Source organism: Nanorana parkeri, unplaced genomic scaffold (assembly GCF_000935625.1).
Source record: "Nanorana parkeri isolate BGI_ZX_2015 unplaced genomic scaffold, ASM93562v1 scaffold757, whole genome shotgun sequence".
Classification (NCBI taxonomy): domain Eukaryota; kingdom Metazoa; phylum Chordata; class Amphibia; order Anura; family Dicroglossidae; genus Nanorana; species Nanorana parkeri.
The window spans coordinates 535,815-553,265 of NW_017307025.1; the positions used below are offsets into that span (position 1 = coordinate 535,815).

General features: G+C 43.7%; 2 protein-coding genes across 2 annotated transcripts in view; one reads left to right on the forward strand and one right to left on the reverse strand.

Annotated features, from left to right (window-relative positions):
- Window positions 1–17,451, reverse strand: part of MACF1 (microtubule-actin crosslinking factor 1) — a 232,876-nt gene that overhangs the window by 147,399 nt on the left and 68,026 nt on the right. The window contains 1 exon segment of the mRNA XM_018564515.1: window positions 1,928–1,989. Coding sequence (XP_018420017.1) covers window positions 1,928–1,989 — 62 coding nt within the window.
- LOC108793540 (protein MGARP-like) lies at window positions 12,994–13,312 on the forward strand. Its single transcript, XM_018564516.1, has one exon. It carries the CDS (start codon window positions 13,008–13,010, stop codon window positions 13,290–13,292), a length of 285 nt encoding a protein of 94 aa, XP_018420018.1. The 5' UTR covers window positions 12,994–13,007; the 3' UTR covers window positions 13,293–13,312.

The window sequence follows — 17,451 nt, forward strand, 5'->3', positions numbered from 1 at the left end:
TGTTAGGTTTTTACTGCGTCATAAGGTCAGGAAATTAGGATATCTCTCTGAGAAGGACAGAGGCTGCAACAAAAGCATTTTATTAAGTAAAGTGGGAAAGGGTTAGAACATCTGTTAGGTTTTCACTGTCTTCATGTCTTGGCGACACCTGCTCATTCTCTTTTCCTGCCCAGGTATCAAGAGGAAAAGAAGTTAGGGGAAATCTCCACAAAAAGGAAACAGGGTAATAGAAATTGACAGAGCTACACAGATGCAACTAAAATGGCATGCAATTAATTGCCTGTTTTGGAACCTGTTGCAATTTATTTGGTAAAACCCATGGAGACTAAGGGTCCCCACACACCTTACGATTATCGTACAATAATCGCGGGAAATCCCGCGATCGTACGATGATCGTAAGGTGTGTGGAAGCCGTGCGACATCTACTACTGTAAGGTCGCACGACTTTAAACTTACGGACATGTTTGAAAACCCGCCGAGCATCGTACGATGTGCGGCGGGTTTGTGGCATGTCCGTACGATAACAGCCGTACGGGCTGGTGTGCGCAAGCGCACACTGCCCGTTCGGCATTGCGGTCATCGGAAGCCCGCCCCTCAGGGGGCGTGGCTTGCGATCATCGCAAGTACGATCTGCCTATGCAACATAGGCAGATCGTACGTTTTTTTAAGTACCTTACAACCATCGCAAGACAAAAGTCTTGCGATGGTTGTAAGGTGTGTGCCCAGCCTAAGTTGCATGATAATGCTTCAAATCGGTTGTATCGCTTTTCCTATCTTTTGGATGGAACAGTGATTAACTCAACACTGTTGCTTTTTTTCTGTGAATTTACATGATTTGAAGTATACACTAGTCTCCCACACACACTTTTCCCCCTAAACTTAGCTATTTTGCCATCTGTGTCCCATTCAGGAGATTTCCCTTCACTTCCTGCCAGGAAGTGAGAGGAAATCCCTGGTGATTAGCAGAACAAGTGTCCCCATTGGAAGACTTCACATCTATTCCTGTTCTGATGACAACCCAAAATGTAAAACAAAGAGAGGGTGAATGTCACGAATGGGGACACAGACAGCACTAAAAACCTGATGTGTGCTAATCCCTCCCTAAACTAAAAAAAAAAAGAAGGTTTGGGCTTCACTTGAACTTAAAGCGGACCTTTACATTCAAAAATCAAATTATACCAATGCATCCCTCTATGTATGATGATTAATAACATAGACATGTCAGGTGCAAAATGTTTTGATTTTGAAATACTTACACTTACAGAGCATTCACTTCCTGCTTAACAGGGCAAAATGACTTCAGTTTGCCAAAGCAATGCACACTGGGATTGCCTTGTCATCAGCAGCGCATTGCTGGGAAATCTCAGGGAAAGGCATTTTCCTCCCCAGAGATGATGTGCATGATCACATGTTCTAGTCACATGCCTAGTCACTTGTGCCAGAAAGCCAGTAATCTGCCCTCAGTTAACATGGCCACAGTCAGAAGACTTGGAAAGAAAAGAGAAATAAGGAATGCAAAGAATACAAAGCCTGTAATGTGAAGGATGTGTTTGTAGATTGTCATTACTAAACATTTATAAAGGTGTGTTTGTTGTTATTTTAAAGATATGGGTAAAGGTCCACTTTAAAGAGCTACTATGAGCAAATGACAACCTGACAGTGCATAGTGGCAGGACAGCAATGAAGGCTGGATAACACAACAGCCAATGAAGCTCCAGCCCAATATTTCTTTTATTTCCCACAAGGAATACATGGCTTTTAATGAATTATTTGACTGATTCAACTCTACCTGTGGAAAATACAGTTTTTCTTTTAAAAGAAAACATGTTTATAGCAAGTTAAGGGCATTACTTCAAGAAGGGCAAGAGGGTATAACCACATTCCCAAAACTATTGGCAGGAAAGAATAAATGAAACAGATGATTTACCTTGATTAGATGTTTATTGACCCACTTAGTGAACGTTTTCTTCTGCACTCTGTCTCGTTCATCTAAAAAGGAAACAAGCAAGAAAGATTAGACTTCCAATCACACAGACAATGTCACAAACCCTTAAACCAGTGAAGCCAGTGTGCGACCTCTCACCCTAGAGGCACTTTCTCCCACCCTCTATATGAAAGAGATTAGGATAATCCAGCAAACCGTCCTACTGCAGCCCAATCTCTGCCAGGATTAACTGATAGTCACAATAATCCAAAGACAGAGTTTTGGCCTCGAAGGCAGATAAGTATGTGTTGTACAGGGTGGGGGGACTGAAGGAAGTAAAAGCAGGAAAGCCCAATTAACACAAGAATGACCACTGTCATGCAAAAAACACTGCAATAACAGGTTTGTCTTGTCTGAGCCTTTCTACCCCCATCGTGTCACAGGCACATAAGTTTATCCCCAGGATGTGAACTCAGCAAAAGGATTATTGCTAAACCTTCTGAGGTTTAGGCATATGGGGAAGTGAGACAGGCAGCCTTCAAAGCAAAAAGAATACATTTCTTCCCCTCTTCCGGAGGCATACTGACCCATGCAGCACATAAGGCACACCAGGTCGGAACTAGACTTTTTCGGTCTCCTGACATGCCACATGGCAGAATTTTCTCTTCGCCTTGCTTTCACTAAAGGTGACAGCCGCCAAAGACTCCAGCAGCAGTTCTTCTCTAAGCTCCTCCTACATCCTGAACGGAACCCCCACGTCAGTTCTGAAATTAGGGTGCAGAAATGCCACTCCTAGGTGTTCTTCTGCGGGTTGTCCTTTCCAAGTCAGGAAGCTGTTCCAGCCTGCGGCCACCTGAACTCCTCATCATCATCATCCTCCTCAGGTATGCACCCGCCTCTTCCCTAGCTGGGATATTCTAAGGAAGCCCACCTCCTCTTCTATCCACATCATCCCAAACACAGAAACAGCCTCTAGTCAAATGAAGAGGCAAGAATGAGCACCGACACTTCTCCATAGAGAAGTGTGGGGGAGGGATGACAACGCATTCTGCTATATACTCTGATCCTGTGTCCAGCTTATCACAAGCTGAATTCCACACGAGGACACAGTGAATGCCACACATCCATCTGTCATCGTACAGTACTATGTAGTTCACATCTACGCAATCATATGTCCAGGCTTTTTTACAACAGTTCCAGTATACTCGTTCTATCATATGTACCTGCAATAAAAATAGCTGTGCTGGATAATTGCCTCATTCCAGCCCACAGAACGGCTTTCAACAATATTACTATGAATTGCATTTTACATCAGAAATAATATAGACGTCACTTAAAAGACAACTACATATTATTATGATAGCTTTAAAAACAAATGTCATTCGGCTTGCATCTTCAGATTTTCTTAAGTACTTCCTTCTCTTATCATCAACGATTCCTCTGCTTTAGTGACGGCGAACTGTACAAAGGTCTTAAAGGGCCAGTGTACAAAATATGTATAATTATATCATACTTGATTATTAAATGAATTAGAATATACTTGATTATACTTTTAAAGTCAAACTAGAGCCAAAACTTTTACTTAGGTTTTGGATAGAGTAAGCTTTTTTGCCATCTGTGTCCCATTGGGGTAAGTTCCCTTTTATTCCTGTCTTGGAGCCACAAGAGAAAATAGGAGGAAATACCTTGATACTTAGCGAAGGAAATTTCCAGAACCAGCGCCCCATTGGTCCAGCTTTTCCCAGTGTAAATATCCTGTGAAGCCGTGGTTCTCAACTGGTGGGTCGGGACCCAAAAGTTGGTCGCGACCATGGGGATTCATGGGGTCACCACGTGCCTTCCACTGCACTAGGTAAGAGGTTCCTCAGCCTCCCCCATAGCGCAGCACTGTCAGTTCTCGTGCTGAGCAGCCATTAAAAATATTCTGCCTAGTGACGAGTGTCAGTTTGAGATAGAGTATGGCTGCGGGGGAGCTCCATCCATTTGTGTATTGCTTACAGCTCCCTCATGTGACCGGAGTGACATCACAATCTGGCACCTGCCACTTCTACAGGGAGCGTAAGGGAGCTGTACAAGCAATGCACATATGGAGGGAGCTTCGTCACAGCACAGCAGCCCACATTGGAACCCTACATTTTTTTGGAGTGTGTATGTGTGAGAATGTTTGTGAGTGTGAGATTGTGTCTGTGGTTGTGTGTCTGTCAGTGTTTTAATTGCAAACTAACATGCAATCGCACCTACTGTTCTTTCTGGTGGGGGAGGTGCATTGCGTTGCAATTTATTTGAATGGCACCACAAACACACCTCCTGCCCACAGTTTGATCGCTTTCACCGAAAAAACATGCGGTACCGTAATACCGTGAGTTCCAACTTGGGCAGCAACTTAATGACTAAGGCCTGGTTCACACCTGGGCGTTGTACAGCGCGTTCCTACGCTCTGTAAAACGCTCAACATGTGAAAACCAATGATTGCCTACGGGCATGGTTCCCACCTGGTCGTTGTACAGCGCGTAGGAACGCACTGCAAAACGCCCTATGCCCAAAGAAGTACAGGAGCTTCTTTGGGGCGTATTTGCCGCGAGTATCCATTGGGATACAGCCAGGTAGCCCTCGGAAAGGCGCGTTTGTCGCGTGTTTTTCTTTAACGCGAAACTCGGTGAAAACCCTGCATATTCGATACGCCTAGGTGTGAACCCAGCCCAAGGACAAATGTGGGTCTTGTGGTTACACAGGTTGAGAGCCAATGCTATAAAGCACTGTAGTAGCTGGAGCTACCACAGTGCTGACAGTGATCTTTGGGGTCCTGTATGGCACTGAGCTGAGCATTTCCCTTCTGCTCTGAAAACACAGGGGGTCGCTTCTTCAGCACAGCATCTATTCAAAGCATGTCTAGTATTTTACAATATAAGGCATTCTTCAATTAGACTAGGGGTAGATTGTGACATCACCGCCCCATGTCCAATCAGAGAATGCCTGGTATCCATTGCTAAAAATACTAGACATTCGATAAACGGCTCGTCTGAGTGACCCCCTGTGATTTCAGACCAGAGGGGAAGCCACTCCGCTCAGTGCCATACAGGACCCAAAATATCACTATCAGCATTTTAGTAGCTCCAGCTACTACAATCCTTTACAGGATTCCAGTGGCCGATCAGGTATATGACACATGCATACTTACATTGGGACAATCTGGACCAGTGTAAGTATGCATAATAACGCATGCCTGGAGTTGTGGATGCAAAAGAAAGGTGAGCATGAGCAGCAGCAAATCTGTTAGTTTACCCTGCATGGGCAAAACACAGGTTGACTTTAATCCCAAATTTCCAGATAATCTTTAGGTAACCCCAAGGGCAAATGATTCTGAGCCTGACAGGGAGCTTGACAGGTGGAGGTACCAATTTTTTCTTGCAGTTATTCAGCCTTCCTGCCTGTATATGAAACCTCCACTGCAGTAAACAATCTTAGCAATGTTTGTTAATGTGTTAATAATATCAATGTATTTACTAATGATGTTGATGTTATAAACCCTACATTACACTATTTACCAAAAACAGCAGACTAGAGAATTGTAATAATGACTGCTACCCACAAGCCATGTTTTTTTTAAACTCATGCCAATAACACTTGGTAACTCTGTCATATGCCTTACTGAGTCATGTGAACTGAGAAAGGTGATGGCATGTCCTGTTTAAACAAAATACATGTCAGGTCTTTAACCACTTCCCTACCGCAGCAATTGTCACATTAAAATCTGGATTTTTTTTAATACAAAAAATGCCCCAAATCCCGTAAACATGACATATTTTCTGAAAGCAGAGGCCCTGTGCAATAAAAAGATGATAGTTTAAATTTTTGGATTAAAGGAGAATTATGATTTATGAGGCAAGTGATTTTCACTCACGTCTCATAATCTGAGCCGACCTGTGACAATGAGACTGTCACAGGTCGGCTCTGTAGATCGGGAAGTGAGCGAACACATACCGGCGCTCGCTCGCTTCTCGATCTATCCGTGCAGAGAGCCGTGACCGTCACTCACGGCTCCCTGCAGGGATATATCCCCCCCCCCGTTCGATCCTCCAGCGCTGACTGTCGGAACGGACGGGGAAGGGGGCGGGTACAGCTGGCTCTGCCTCTAGATAGGCAGAGCCAGCTGTCACTCACGCAGCTGGGTGGATACAGACAGCATTGTCAGGATCCGTTCCGGCTGCGGCGTCTCAGCTACAGCTCGCGGTATACTGAGCTTTGGGTGACGGGAGGGCACTAGTTTGTGTCCTCCCGGTCCCCTTAGGAGAACTATGGGGAAAAGCACTGATCCCATAGTTCTCCTTTAAAACAAAATTTGGGCAACTGTTTTGTTGCACCTATATTTTCAGTACAAAATACACTACTTTTAAAGGCGTGCACAACAAAACACAAACACTATAAAATCCCCAATTTTTTGCAAATAAAAGATGAGATTGTGTCAAATAGATACCAAATATGTCAAGCTCAAAACTGCAAGAAATTATGGTACATGAATAATCAATAAGCGACGCTTTAAATGCCGTTACACCTCATGTTTAGTTCAACTTTATAGTTAACAGTCACGGCTTGTTCACACTAAGTCCTGAGACCTGGATTTCTCTGAACCTGAGCAATGCAGGTCTCTACAAGGACATAAAGAAAACAAATGTACCCTGTTCACGCCGCAATGGAGCAGAGAGGTGCTCTTTACACGAGACATCGTTTTCTACTAGACCCATAACGTTGCCCCTGCCGATCAAACACAGACCATGCTTGAGCCTCTGTTTACCTGACTTTGCAGCCAGGATTTTGACAGCTCTGAACCCACAAGTGCTCAGAGCTGGGTGCATCCAGGTTCATTCTCTGCAGAGAACATCTGGAAACAGAAGATCTTCATTGTCCTCCCGCATGGCATCCTAACAGCGACTATTGGGGTCTTTAAGGAGGAGTGGGAAGGCCCTGGGAACCATGAAGAGGGGGCCTGACAACATGTGAAAGTCCCAGAAAAGTGATTGGGCTGCCCTAGGGCCACTCAGATCACTTTTAACTACAGTGCTGGGAGTCAACTGAGCAAAAAAGAAACAGCCATGAGCTTGTTTATCCACTTAAAGGCCTGGGTGATGAAAATAGGTCCAAAATCATGAGGTGGCAAAATACATTTTAGGGGATTTAGTAAAACTGGAGCAGAGAAAATCTGGAGCAGCTGCCCATGGCAACCAATTAGCTTCTCTCTTTTATTTTCAAAACTTAACTGAACAAACTTAAGAGAGAAGCTGATTGGTTGCCATGGGCACCTGCTCCAGTTGTGATAAATTCCCTCCATTATCCCTTACCCTTAGGCCTCATTCCTGCATTGCATGAGATCATCTGCCACAAATGCTATTATTTTTTGATCTGCTATTTACCTGGCTTAACGATTAACGCACAACACACCTACCATGCGTGACAGTGCGGCAAATGCATTGCATTACTATTTATTTGAATTACACCCCCACGCACCTCCCAGTGGTGCTATCACGTTACCGTGCACTGTAGCTAGGAAGTGCATTGGGGTTCCATTCATATGAATGTCAACGCAATGCACCTGCGACACATTAATATATACGGTAAATGTGTTGTGTGATAGTATGCCTTAATCCCACAATGCAATGAATGTGTTGCAAAGGTGTAAACAATTCCCTAATGGCATCTCACCACATGCATGTTGCACAGAACCACAATACATGGTAACAAATTACTATGTGTTGTGGTGTGATTTAAAAAAAGGGTCATGTACTGAATGGGCTGCCTTACTGCAAAGCACTAAAGACTCCATACACCGCTCATGCAAAGTCACATCACACAGGTGTGAATGGGCCCTTAGGCAGGCCATAGACCAGCCAATTACATGAAGATAAAAAAAAAAATGATTTGAATATATATCAATAAACACAATCAACCCCACAGCCTTGGAGATATAAAAACAAATCACTGACTAACAATCCATTTGGAGATATCAATCTAAATAAATGGAAAATCATTCTCTGCAGAGGAACATTTGTATACAATGATCAAAGTATAAAATGATCATCTGATAACATCTGTACGAGGGCAATTACTGTCAAAAATATATCTGCTGCTGTTCAAAGAGCACACAAGGAAAATTCCAAAACTTTGTAAAAAATTTCCCTGCAAGCAAGACCCATGGTTCACTCTCTCCACAGAAGGCCAGAGTAATCTAGAAGTCATCAGACACTTAGCCTAGGTTCACACTAGTGCTGCTGCACGATTATGCATTTTTCAGTACATATTTGTAACGCGTTTAAGCATCTTTTCAGTGCACTTTGGATGCTTTTCTATTGGCCAATGATAATCAGTACTCTGCTGTGACATCATTAGGTGTTGCCTTTCTTTTGAGGAGGCTTTAAGCACAAAAAAAAATGACAAAAACGTTTCAAAAATGCATGTGCGCCTGTTTTTCATAAGCATAAATTGAAGCCTAGGGGACCACAAATGCATGTGCAGCACCAAAAGAAGCACCAGCACCTTTTCAATTTCAATGACTTTATTAGTTTTTGAGTCAAGACGTTTACAGAAAGAAAGAAAAAAGGAGAAAGCGCACTACCTGGGAGTCCACAGTGGCTGGAAGGGGTCACTTGGGCTAGGGTGCAGTGTGCAAGCTCTTTGCAAACAGGAAGAGGTACCCTGTGATAACAAGAAAAAAAACAACCTATGTATTAAGAGCGCTACTACTGTTGGTATAAGGTTAATGAAGAAACTCACATTTGAGAAGTCCTTGGGGATTCTCCGGGGGTGAAGGGATGGAGTCCTTGGGGAAGTGAGGCACGGTGAAATGCAGTGGTATGAACGGCTGCAAGGATTCGTTTAAGGAGAAGAAGCAGCTATCTCACGGCGGGGCTCAGCTGGCCAGGCTGAGCCGTAGCGGCCAGAAGTGCTCTGTAGGAGGATACTGTGTGACACGTGCTGTCAGCGGTCGTCTCTTAGTCGGCGGGTATAGGAGACCTAGCCGTGATGTTACAGAGAGTGTGCTCTCCTCTCCGAGTGTCACAGTGGGGGGCTGTAAGACAGTTTCCAGTGGTGTGTGGGGGTAGATCGCTACGCGTTTCAAGGCTCAAGCCTCTTTGTCAAGCTCGGGTGAAGGACGGAATTGCGGGAGAATCATGGTTTTTTTAAAAGTGACAGCTGGGCGGGGCCAGCTTCGGTAGCGCTGTCCTGATAGGTGGAGTGGTTTAGTGGGGCGGGACGAGTATAAGAGAACGCCCCATAAGTATAACGAGCAGCGCTTCGCTTGTTTTCTGCAGTTTGCATCTCACATTCGTTCTGTCATGCAGGATGTGGTGGGTTTAAAGGAATCCCATTCGTTCTGTCATGCAGGATGTGGTGGGTTTAAAGGAATCCTTTAAACCCACCACATCCTGCATGACAGAACGAATGTGAGATGCAAACTGCAGAAAACAAGCGAAGCGCTGCTCGTTATACTTATGGGGCGTTCTCTTATACTCGTCCCGCCCCACTAAACCACTCCACCTATCAGGACAGCGCTACCGAAGCTGGCCCCGCCCAGCTGTCACTTTTAAAAAAACCATGATTCTCCCGCAATTCCGTCCTTCACCCGAGCTTGACAAAGAGGCTTGAGCCTTGAAACGCGTAGCGATCTACCCCCACACACCACTGGAAACTGTCTCACAGCCCCCCACTGTGACACTCGGAGAGGAGAGCACACTCTCTGTAACATCACGGCTAGGTCTCCTATACCCGCCAACTAAGAGACGACCGCTGACAGCACGTGTCACACAGTATCCTCCTACAGAGCACTTCTGGCCGCTACGGCTCAGCCTGGCCAGCTGAGCCCCGCCGTGAGATAGCTGCTTCTTCTCCTTAAACGAATCCTTGCAGCCGTTCATACCACTGCATTTCACCGTGCCTCACTTCCCCAAGGACTCCATCCCTTCACCCCCGGAGAATCCCCAAGGACTTCTCAAATGTGAGTTTCTTCATTAACCTTATACCAACAGTAGTAGCGCTCTTAATACATAGGTTGTTTTTGACGTTTACAGAAAGGTCACCCACGCAGGGGAACAATAAAATCCAAAATAGCATCAGTACCTTTTTAAAAATCGCTCTGCACCATGTTGCATTGATGCAAACAGACACCATTAGCCACTGTTCAATGAGCTATGCTGCAATAGAACACTATGGTAGGCTGCCTACCACAGCTAAAAGGCACTAAAAGAAGTGTGTGCACCTTTCTTCTTTAACCACTTGAAGACCGGGGTGTTACACCCCCTTCCTGTCCAGGACATTTTTCAGTATTCAGTGCTGCAGTACTTTGACTGACGTTTATTCAGTCATGCAACGCTGTACTGAAACAAATGTTATACCATTTTTGGGGGGACAGATAGAGCTTTCTTTTAGTGGTATTTAATCACCACTGCGGTTTTTATTTTTTACTATATAACAAAAAAGTACCCGAAATTCTGAAAAAAAAAAACCCTGTTTCCCTATGAAATGTTATGAAACTTTATCACCCCATTTTTTTGGTACAATATAAAAGACGGGGTCACGTCGGGTAAATAGACACCAAACATGTCAAGCTTTAAAATTGTGTGCGCCCGCGAAAATCGCATTAAAATAGCATACCCAAAATTGGCCATAGGCGGCGCTTTAAAAGCTTTTACCGCTCATCAGTTTAGAGTGATCAGTGAAAAATGGCCCTAAAATCATTGCCCTCACTCGGACGTCCACAGTGATATGCAACAAGTGCAGCGTAATGGGCGCAATTGTCTTTTTCACACAACACATGTTGCGGCGTGTGTATCTGGGGCTGAGAACTTTTTTTAAAAAATTGGTTTTTTTTAATTCTTTATGTGCGACACTAATTTTTTTTCTTTGGAACTTTAATTTTCTTTTAATTATTATTACTTAAAGGAGAACTATGGGGTTAAGTCTTTTCCCCATAGTTCTCCTTAGGGTAACGGGAGGACACAAACTAGCGTCCTGCCGTCACCCTAGGCTCAGTATACCGCAAGCTGTAGCTCGCAGTATACTGAGACGCCGCAGTATACCGCGAGCAGCTGCTCGCGGTATACTGAGACCCCGCAGCTAAAGCGGATCCCGACAATTGTGCCGGGATCCGCCCAGCTGCGTGACTGACAGCTGGCTCTGCCTATCTAAAGCCACCCGTTAGCTCTATAGCCGGCGGATCGCTTGTATGTAAACAGGCAACGCTGCCTGTTTTTAAATTTTGAAGGTTTCCTGCTCACACGCGCCATGCACGAGTGGACAGGCCTAACAGGCCGTCTTTAGATGGCCTGTTACATCCAAGAAGCTGCTGGCCGGCCATTTAATTACAATGGCAGGCCGGGAAGCGGTTAATTTGCATTGCACCACAAAACATGATAACTAGGGATGCACCGATACTAGTATCAGCGCCGATACCAAGGTCGAGTACTCGTACTTGCCCAAATGCTCCAATACTTACCTCTGATACTGGGACTCCCGGTCAAAGGGAGATCTCCATCTGACTGGCTTGTGCCAAAGGAGCATGGAGCCAGCTTTCTTTCCGATCAGGAGTCCAGGCAGCACGTCATGACCCACCTCCCAGCTTTCTGATTGATCAGGAAGCCAGGCTGCCTAGCAACAAGTGAAGCCGGCTTCCTAGTCAATCACAAAGCCAGAAGGCTGGTCATGAAGTGTCGCCAGAAGGTGGCTTCATTTGTTGCTAGGCAGCTTGGCTTCCTGACCAATCAGGAAGCCAGACGGCACCTCATGACCTGCCGCCAGGCTTCCTGATTAATCAGGAAGCCAGGCAGCCTTGGAAAATGAACCAGGTGTTTTGATAGAACACCAGCTTCCCAGGCAATCAGGAAGCCGGGCTGGGGGTCATGATCCTCCGTCTGGCTTCTTGATAATCGGGGCACACGGCACCAGTACCGGCGAGTGCCGGACAATAAAATATCAATTTACGATACCGAAAAAACGATATCGGTGCATCCCTAATGATTATAGGTTACCATGTGATGTGGTGTGATACAACACACAATCAACAGCTAAGTGCTTTGGGGTGCCACTAAGAAATAATGGCACCGCAGCACACCTATCAATGCAACATGCGATGCTGAACCATGCAGTGCAGTGCGACAGCATACGGAGGACATATCGCACAAGTGTGAATGAGGCAGTAGCGGCTGAATCAGAAATCGTTCGCAAAATTCTGCACTGTGTAAACAAGTCACAGTGCTGAATGGCCACTAGATGGAATCATGAAGCTTAGGAATTTCGATGTGTCAGTGGTTTATAAATCAGCTCCTTAAAGTGTATCTAATCCCCAAAACAAAAAAACTAGGGCTGGTAATGATTAAAATGTTCATGTCTTCGATTAATCGAAATGTTTTTTAATCGATTAATTTCAATTAATCATAACGCACATACAGATCCAACTACATTGGCCTACACACATACAGCACAGCAATGAAGTAATAAAATGAACTAGGATCACACTAATCTAGCACGTTATTAATCTCACGTGCCCCACTCAATATGGCCGCCGCTTGAGTGGGGCAACTCAGAATAATAACGTGCTGGATTAGTGTGATCCTAGTTCATTTTATTACTTTATTGCTGTGCTGTATGTGTATAGGCCAATGCCTTTGCTGGCGCTCATGCAGAACAAGTACTCACCGGCCCAAGTGGCCGGTGAGTACTTGTTCTTCAAGCTTACTAGTCAGATTTAGTGGCTGCATTTGTTTTTTCTATTTGTTTTCACCAAGTGATCCTGTGAATAGCACACACTTCCTGTCCCTGAGTGGCTATGCTCACTCCTCCACTGTACCTATGGAGGGTGCGATGGTTGTTAGCCATGATTTGGACTACAAACAGGTCTTCCTCTCTTCGTCCCTATTAGATGCAAGAGACTTGTAGTTTTCAGATAACAGTTTGAAGGGAAGGTAATATTGTTTATGCTTTCAGTTCCACTCACAGAAAGGTGACAAGGACACAGCATTTCTGGCAGGAATAACAAGTTATTTCTGTACTTGCTAAAAATGTTATTTTCGAGTAATCTTCGGAACTCGCCGTCACCATGCTCGTGTGTCGGAGCGCCTGGCAGAGACTGGTCCCCCTCACCCAACGGGCTGCCGTCTCCCTCCTGCGCAATGCACCTGTTCGTCAGATGTCAGCCAGCAGTGTGCCAGGCTCCTCTGGTGAAGCTCTGCCTTATTACCTGCTTGTTGGTGTAACTATGCTTGGTGGAGTAGTATATGCGTACCGCACTGTGTGCAATGATAGAGCCCGTTCTTACGAACACCATGAATACGTTGAAACACAACTGAAACCCCAGTTACAGAATATTAAAGATGACAAATAAAGTCCAAGGGGATATCTACCTATAACAACCAAAAAGGGACAGTCCATCATGCCGTGCAGCCTAACTAGTGATGATTTTAAGTCGCACGTCAGTCCCTTTAAATTAATTTTGTTGTTGTTGAAATAATTAAGAGTTCTTTCTGTTATTTAGCTAACCCCCTTTTGAAATGCGTGGGGTCAGATTTGGTTCTGATTGTGGTAAAAACATTTGTGGAATCTGTGGAATTAAACTGATCCATAAGGCTGATTGCTCTTATTACCTGTGTGTACATGACTGTCCAATAAAGAGACCACTCTGAATGTTAAAAAATTTTAATGAAATGTTATTTTCCTTAAAACTAATGCAGCCACCACATCTAAGAACTGGCACGCTGCACCCTGTAAGAGATTCACTTACTTTGTCCTGGTGGACTGAAATCAAAGGAAAATCCAACATTTTGTCACCAGAACAGGAACAGATGTTAAATGTTTAAATGGGAACACGTTTTCCAGCAAGAGTTGTCTAAGAGGGGATTTCTCTTATTATTAGGATTGACTTCTTGTTGTGTTTCCAGGACTGAAAGTAAAGGGAAATCTCCCAATAGAACACAGATGGAAAAAAAATCCTCCTCTATCCCAAACGGAAATCAAGTTTTGGCTTTCTATATTCTTGGAACTCGTGGAACACAGGTCAGACTTGTTACTCATTTGAACTATTATTCTGATATTGAACGATCCATTCTCAAGGTTTTACAGAAAAGCAGTAGAATTTGGAGCTTACCATTGTTTGTTTATTTATTTAGAGTGAAAACACATCTCTTTTTTGTCTGCTGTTGTATAAACAGAAGTGTTACATCATCTTGAAGCAGAAGCAAAGCAGAGCTGGCTGTGATCATTGGTAGAGTACCAGAGCTCTCTGCTGGTGACAAAGTAGGAAAGCAGTCTGGAAAGTATTTTCCCCAAGGGCAGAAGCATGAAGATCGCATACGGTAGTAGAAAGACAGGTCCTCCCCCTCGCAAGTCTTACATTTCCATACAACTGCCATTGTAATTCTACATATGTGTATTCATGAATATTCATCAAATCAGTCCATACCAAAGTGCAGTTCAGGCCCTTTTCAGATGGCCGGTCCGATCAGGTCTGTCTGACATCTGCTTACCCCAACTCTGGCCAGGTCCAGAAAACAAACCAAAAACAATTTTGGTGGTCCTGATCATGACCATTCGGGGATAATCTGATGTCCACCTACATCCGACTCCCCATAAACCCAACATGGATTTAACTCAGTTTTGGATGGACGTGGCTGTCACAAAGGTGACATCTGTTCCATACTGCTCTGATCAGGAGAGGATCTGTACACAAATCCCCTGCGGATCAGAACTTACAGTCGACCATATAAAAAGGGGTCTTACACAGACATTTTGAACAATAGCGGGATTGAAACACCCAGAGGCCTCCCATAACTTACACCGCACCTCTATACTAGTAGTCATCAGAAGGTGTCACTAGATAAGCAGCAATAACACAGAACCATGGGGAAGAAAAGAAACTGCACAGGGCATAAGCAATGAAGGCAGCCTCACTGACAGGTTCTGCAACTGTAAGATATTTATTACTTAAAAGTCATTGTCTGAAAACTGTAGGAAGTGTCTGCCAATGTCATTCGTTTGACTGCACTAAAATGGCTGCTGAGAGTACGCTACTCATAGACGCAAGACGGTCCTTGGCAAACAACAGTAACATTCTCACAAAATACGTGCGACAGTGCCAGATAATGTTAAACTGTTTCAGGCACAGGAAATGCACATGCGCAATGTGCGCAATCACTCCATTTAAAATGCAAAAACATATGTGAAAAAGATTATCGAACTGAAAAGCTGACAAATTCATGCTCTGCAAAATAATTTCCTGGCTGTGCAAGCAAACTGGCCACGCATTACAATCTGATCGCATAATCTCTGTACAATCTCCTACAGGCTTCCCAACAATTATGTAGGGAGGGCCTACATTCAAAATCCATTCCATTTATATTCAGTCAAGTAGGTTCTTGTACTATATAGCCGTCTACATATTGAATGTGTGAGGTCAGCACAAATTTACATTTTCCTAATGCTGAACTCCAGAAAACAGCTGCATACATAGTTCGCATACACATACAGACGTGGAGAAATTTCCCCTTACAGCTCACATTCCTCCTGAAAAGTGATAAAGCTAATAGCAATTGTCTCATGTATACCTGCCTGCCTTTGGTATGTTAAGGTAAAGCAAAGAAAGTGTGACAAGAGGTAAGGTATTGCCTACTGTACAAACATTCTAAAATGGCCTGGACAGATTTGCTGGTCCAAAAACAATTGTCTTCTGTGCAGAAAACCGCAGGTCACCGCTATAGTGTGAACAGGACCTAAGTTAAAAGAAAAATAAAGTCAAACCTTTTTTTTGGCTATAGTCCTCTTTTGGGTCACAGAAGTGCATTTACCAATGTCCTCCTGTAACCCAAAGTCAGCATCTAGCGGGCTAATATATTCTATATGCTGACAGAGCTGAGCTGAGCAGAGCCGCACTGCAGCCAGGAAAGATCCCAACAATATTGTCGGGATCCACCCGCTGCCTGATTGACAGCTGGATCCGCCTCTCTTGATCTAGAGCCAGCTGTGCCCGCCCCCTCTCCTGTCTGTCCCTCCAGTGAACACTGGAGAAGTCCCTGTAGGAAGTACTGACTGACAATTAGCGTTCTCTGCAGGGTGAAGCCCTGAGTTGAGCAATCAGCAGTTTGTGATCATTCAGCTCTCAATCTACAGAGCTGACATGTGACAGCTGCAGTGTCACACACCGGCTCAAACTATTGGGAGGAGTACATTTTTACTGTCCCAATACTTAAGAAATGCAGTGATGTCACCTGCCTGTAGCCTGCTGATTAGACAATAAAGGAGCAGCAACACACTGTTAAACTGTATCTAAACCCAACAACAAAAATGTATTACATTGCAATGTACCAGTCCTTAGACATGGTGGATGCAATCATTTGCTTTACTTTATTTCCATCCAATGATCCTGCCAGTAACACACTTGCTGTCACTGTCACTCTAGGACAGGAAGTGTGTTAACACTACACTACACCACCTCCACTCCTCATTTCTACAACAATAGGGAGCTATATGGCAAAAAAATTTGAACAATGCTAATTGATAAGAGTCACAGACTGAAAGCACAGAAATGTATCAGCTCACTACATTTCTGGCAGAACCACTTATCAAACCGATGTAACAAAATTATTGCAATGTTATATTTAACAACCCAAAAAGAACAAATAAGAGAAGATCTTTGTTGGGGCTTAGATACAAATTGAGGGTCATTTATAATCGGCTACATTTAGTGGCCATATTGTGCTGCAAATCTCTTGTACGCATAGCTGTTCACTTTAGAAACGGTTTATAAATCATCCCCATTAAGTCATCAGACCCGCTCACTCAGCATTTCCTGTCCATATATGGGACTACATTATTTTGATGGGCAACACATATGCCTGCTGTTTTGTTACACTGCAGCTAAATAATATGATTTGGATTTTATGATCACTTTTATTAAAGAGCAAATAATATTTTTGGCAAGTTGACAAGATTTTTATTTTATATATAGATATATGTATATATCTATATAGATATATATCTATATAGATATATACATATATCTATATATACACACAAATATCAATCATTCTATGAACGGACTACATTAGTGAATACATAAATTAGGGCTTAACTGTCAAAAACAATGTCCTCTAGCAGTAAACTTGAGAGTAGTCAGTTACAAGTGATTAAAAGAATGCCTGCATATGATTTTATTTTTTCATAGATATATCTGGAACACCAAAATTATCGCACTACAAACAATTGAGTTGAAACATGTGTTGGCCCATACAGGAGATTATACAATTGGACTGGAATCAGTCCATTCGAAAATGAGGGTTTTTTCTCCCCCAACAGTTTTTTCATTGAACAATTACAATTTTTGTTAATTCTGGAAATTAGGTAAATATGCGCCAAATTGTATATCAATTTTGTAGTCTGTTCTAACAAATAATGCATGTTTTGAGAATGCAGGTTTGGAATAGGATTACATATATCTACAGCTTTAAATAGGAGAGGGGGGGGGGGGGGGGCGAGGAAAAAAACAAAAAATT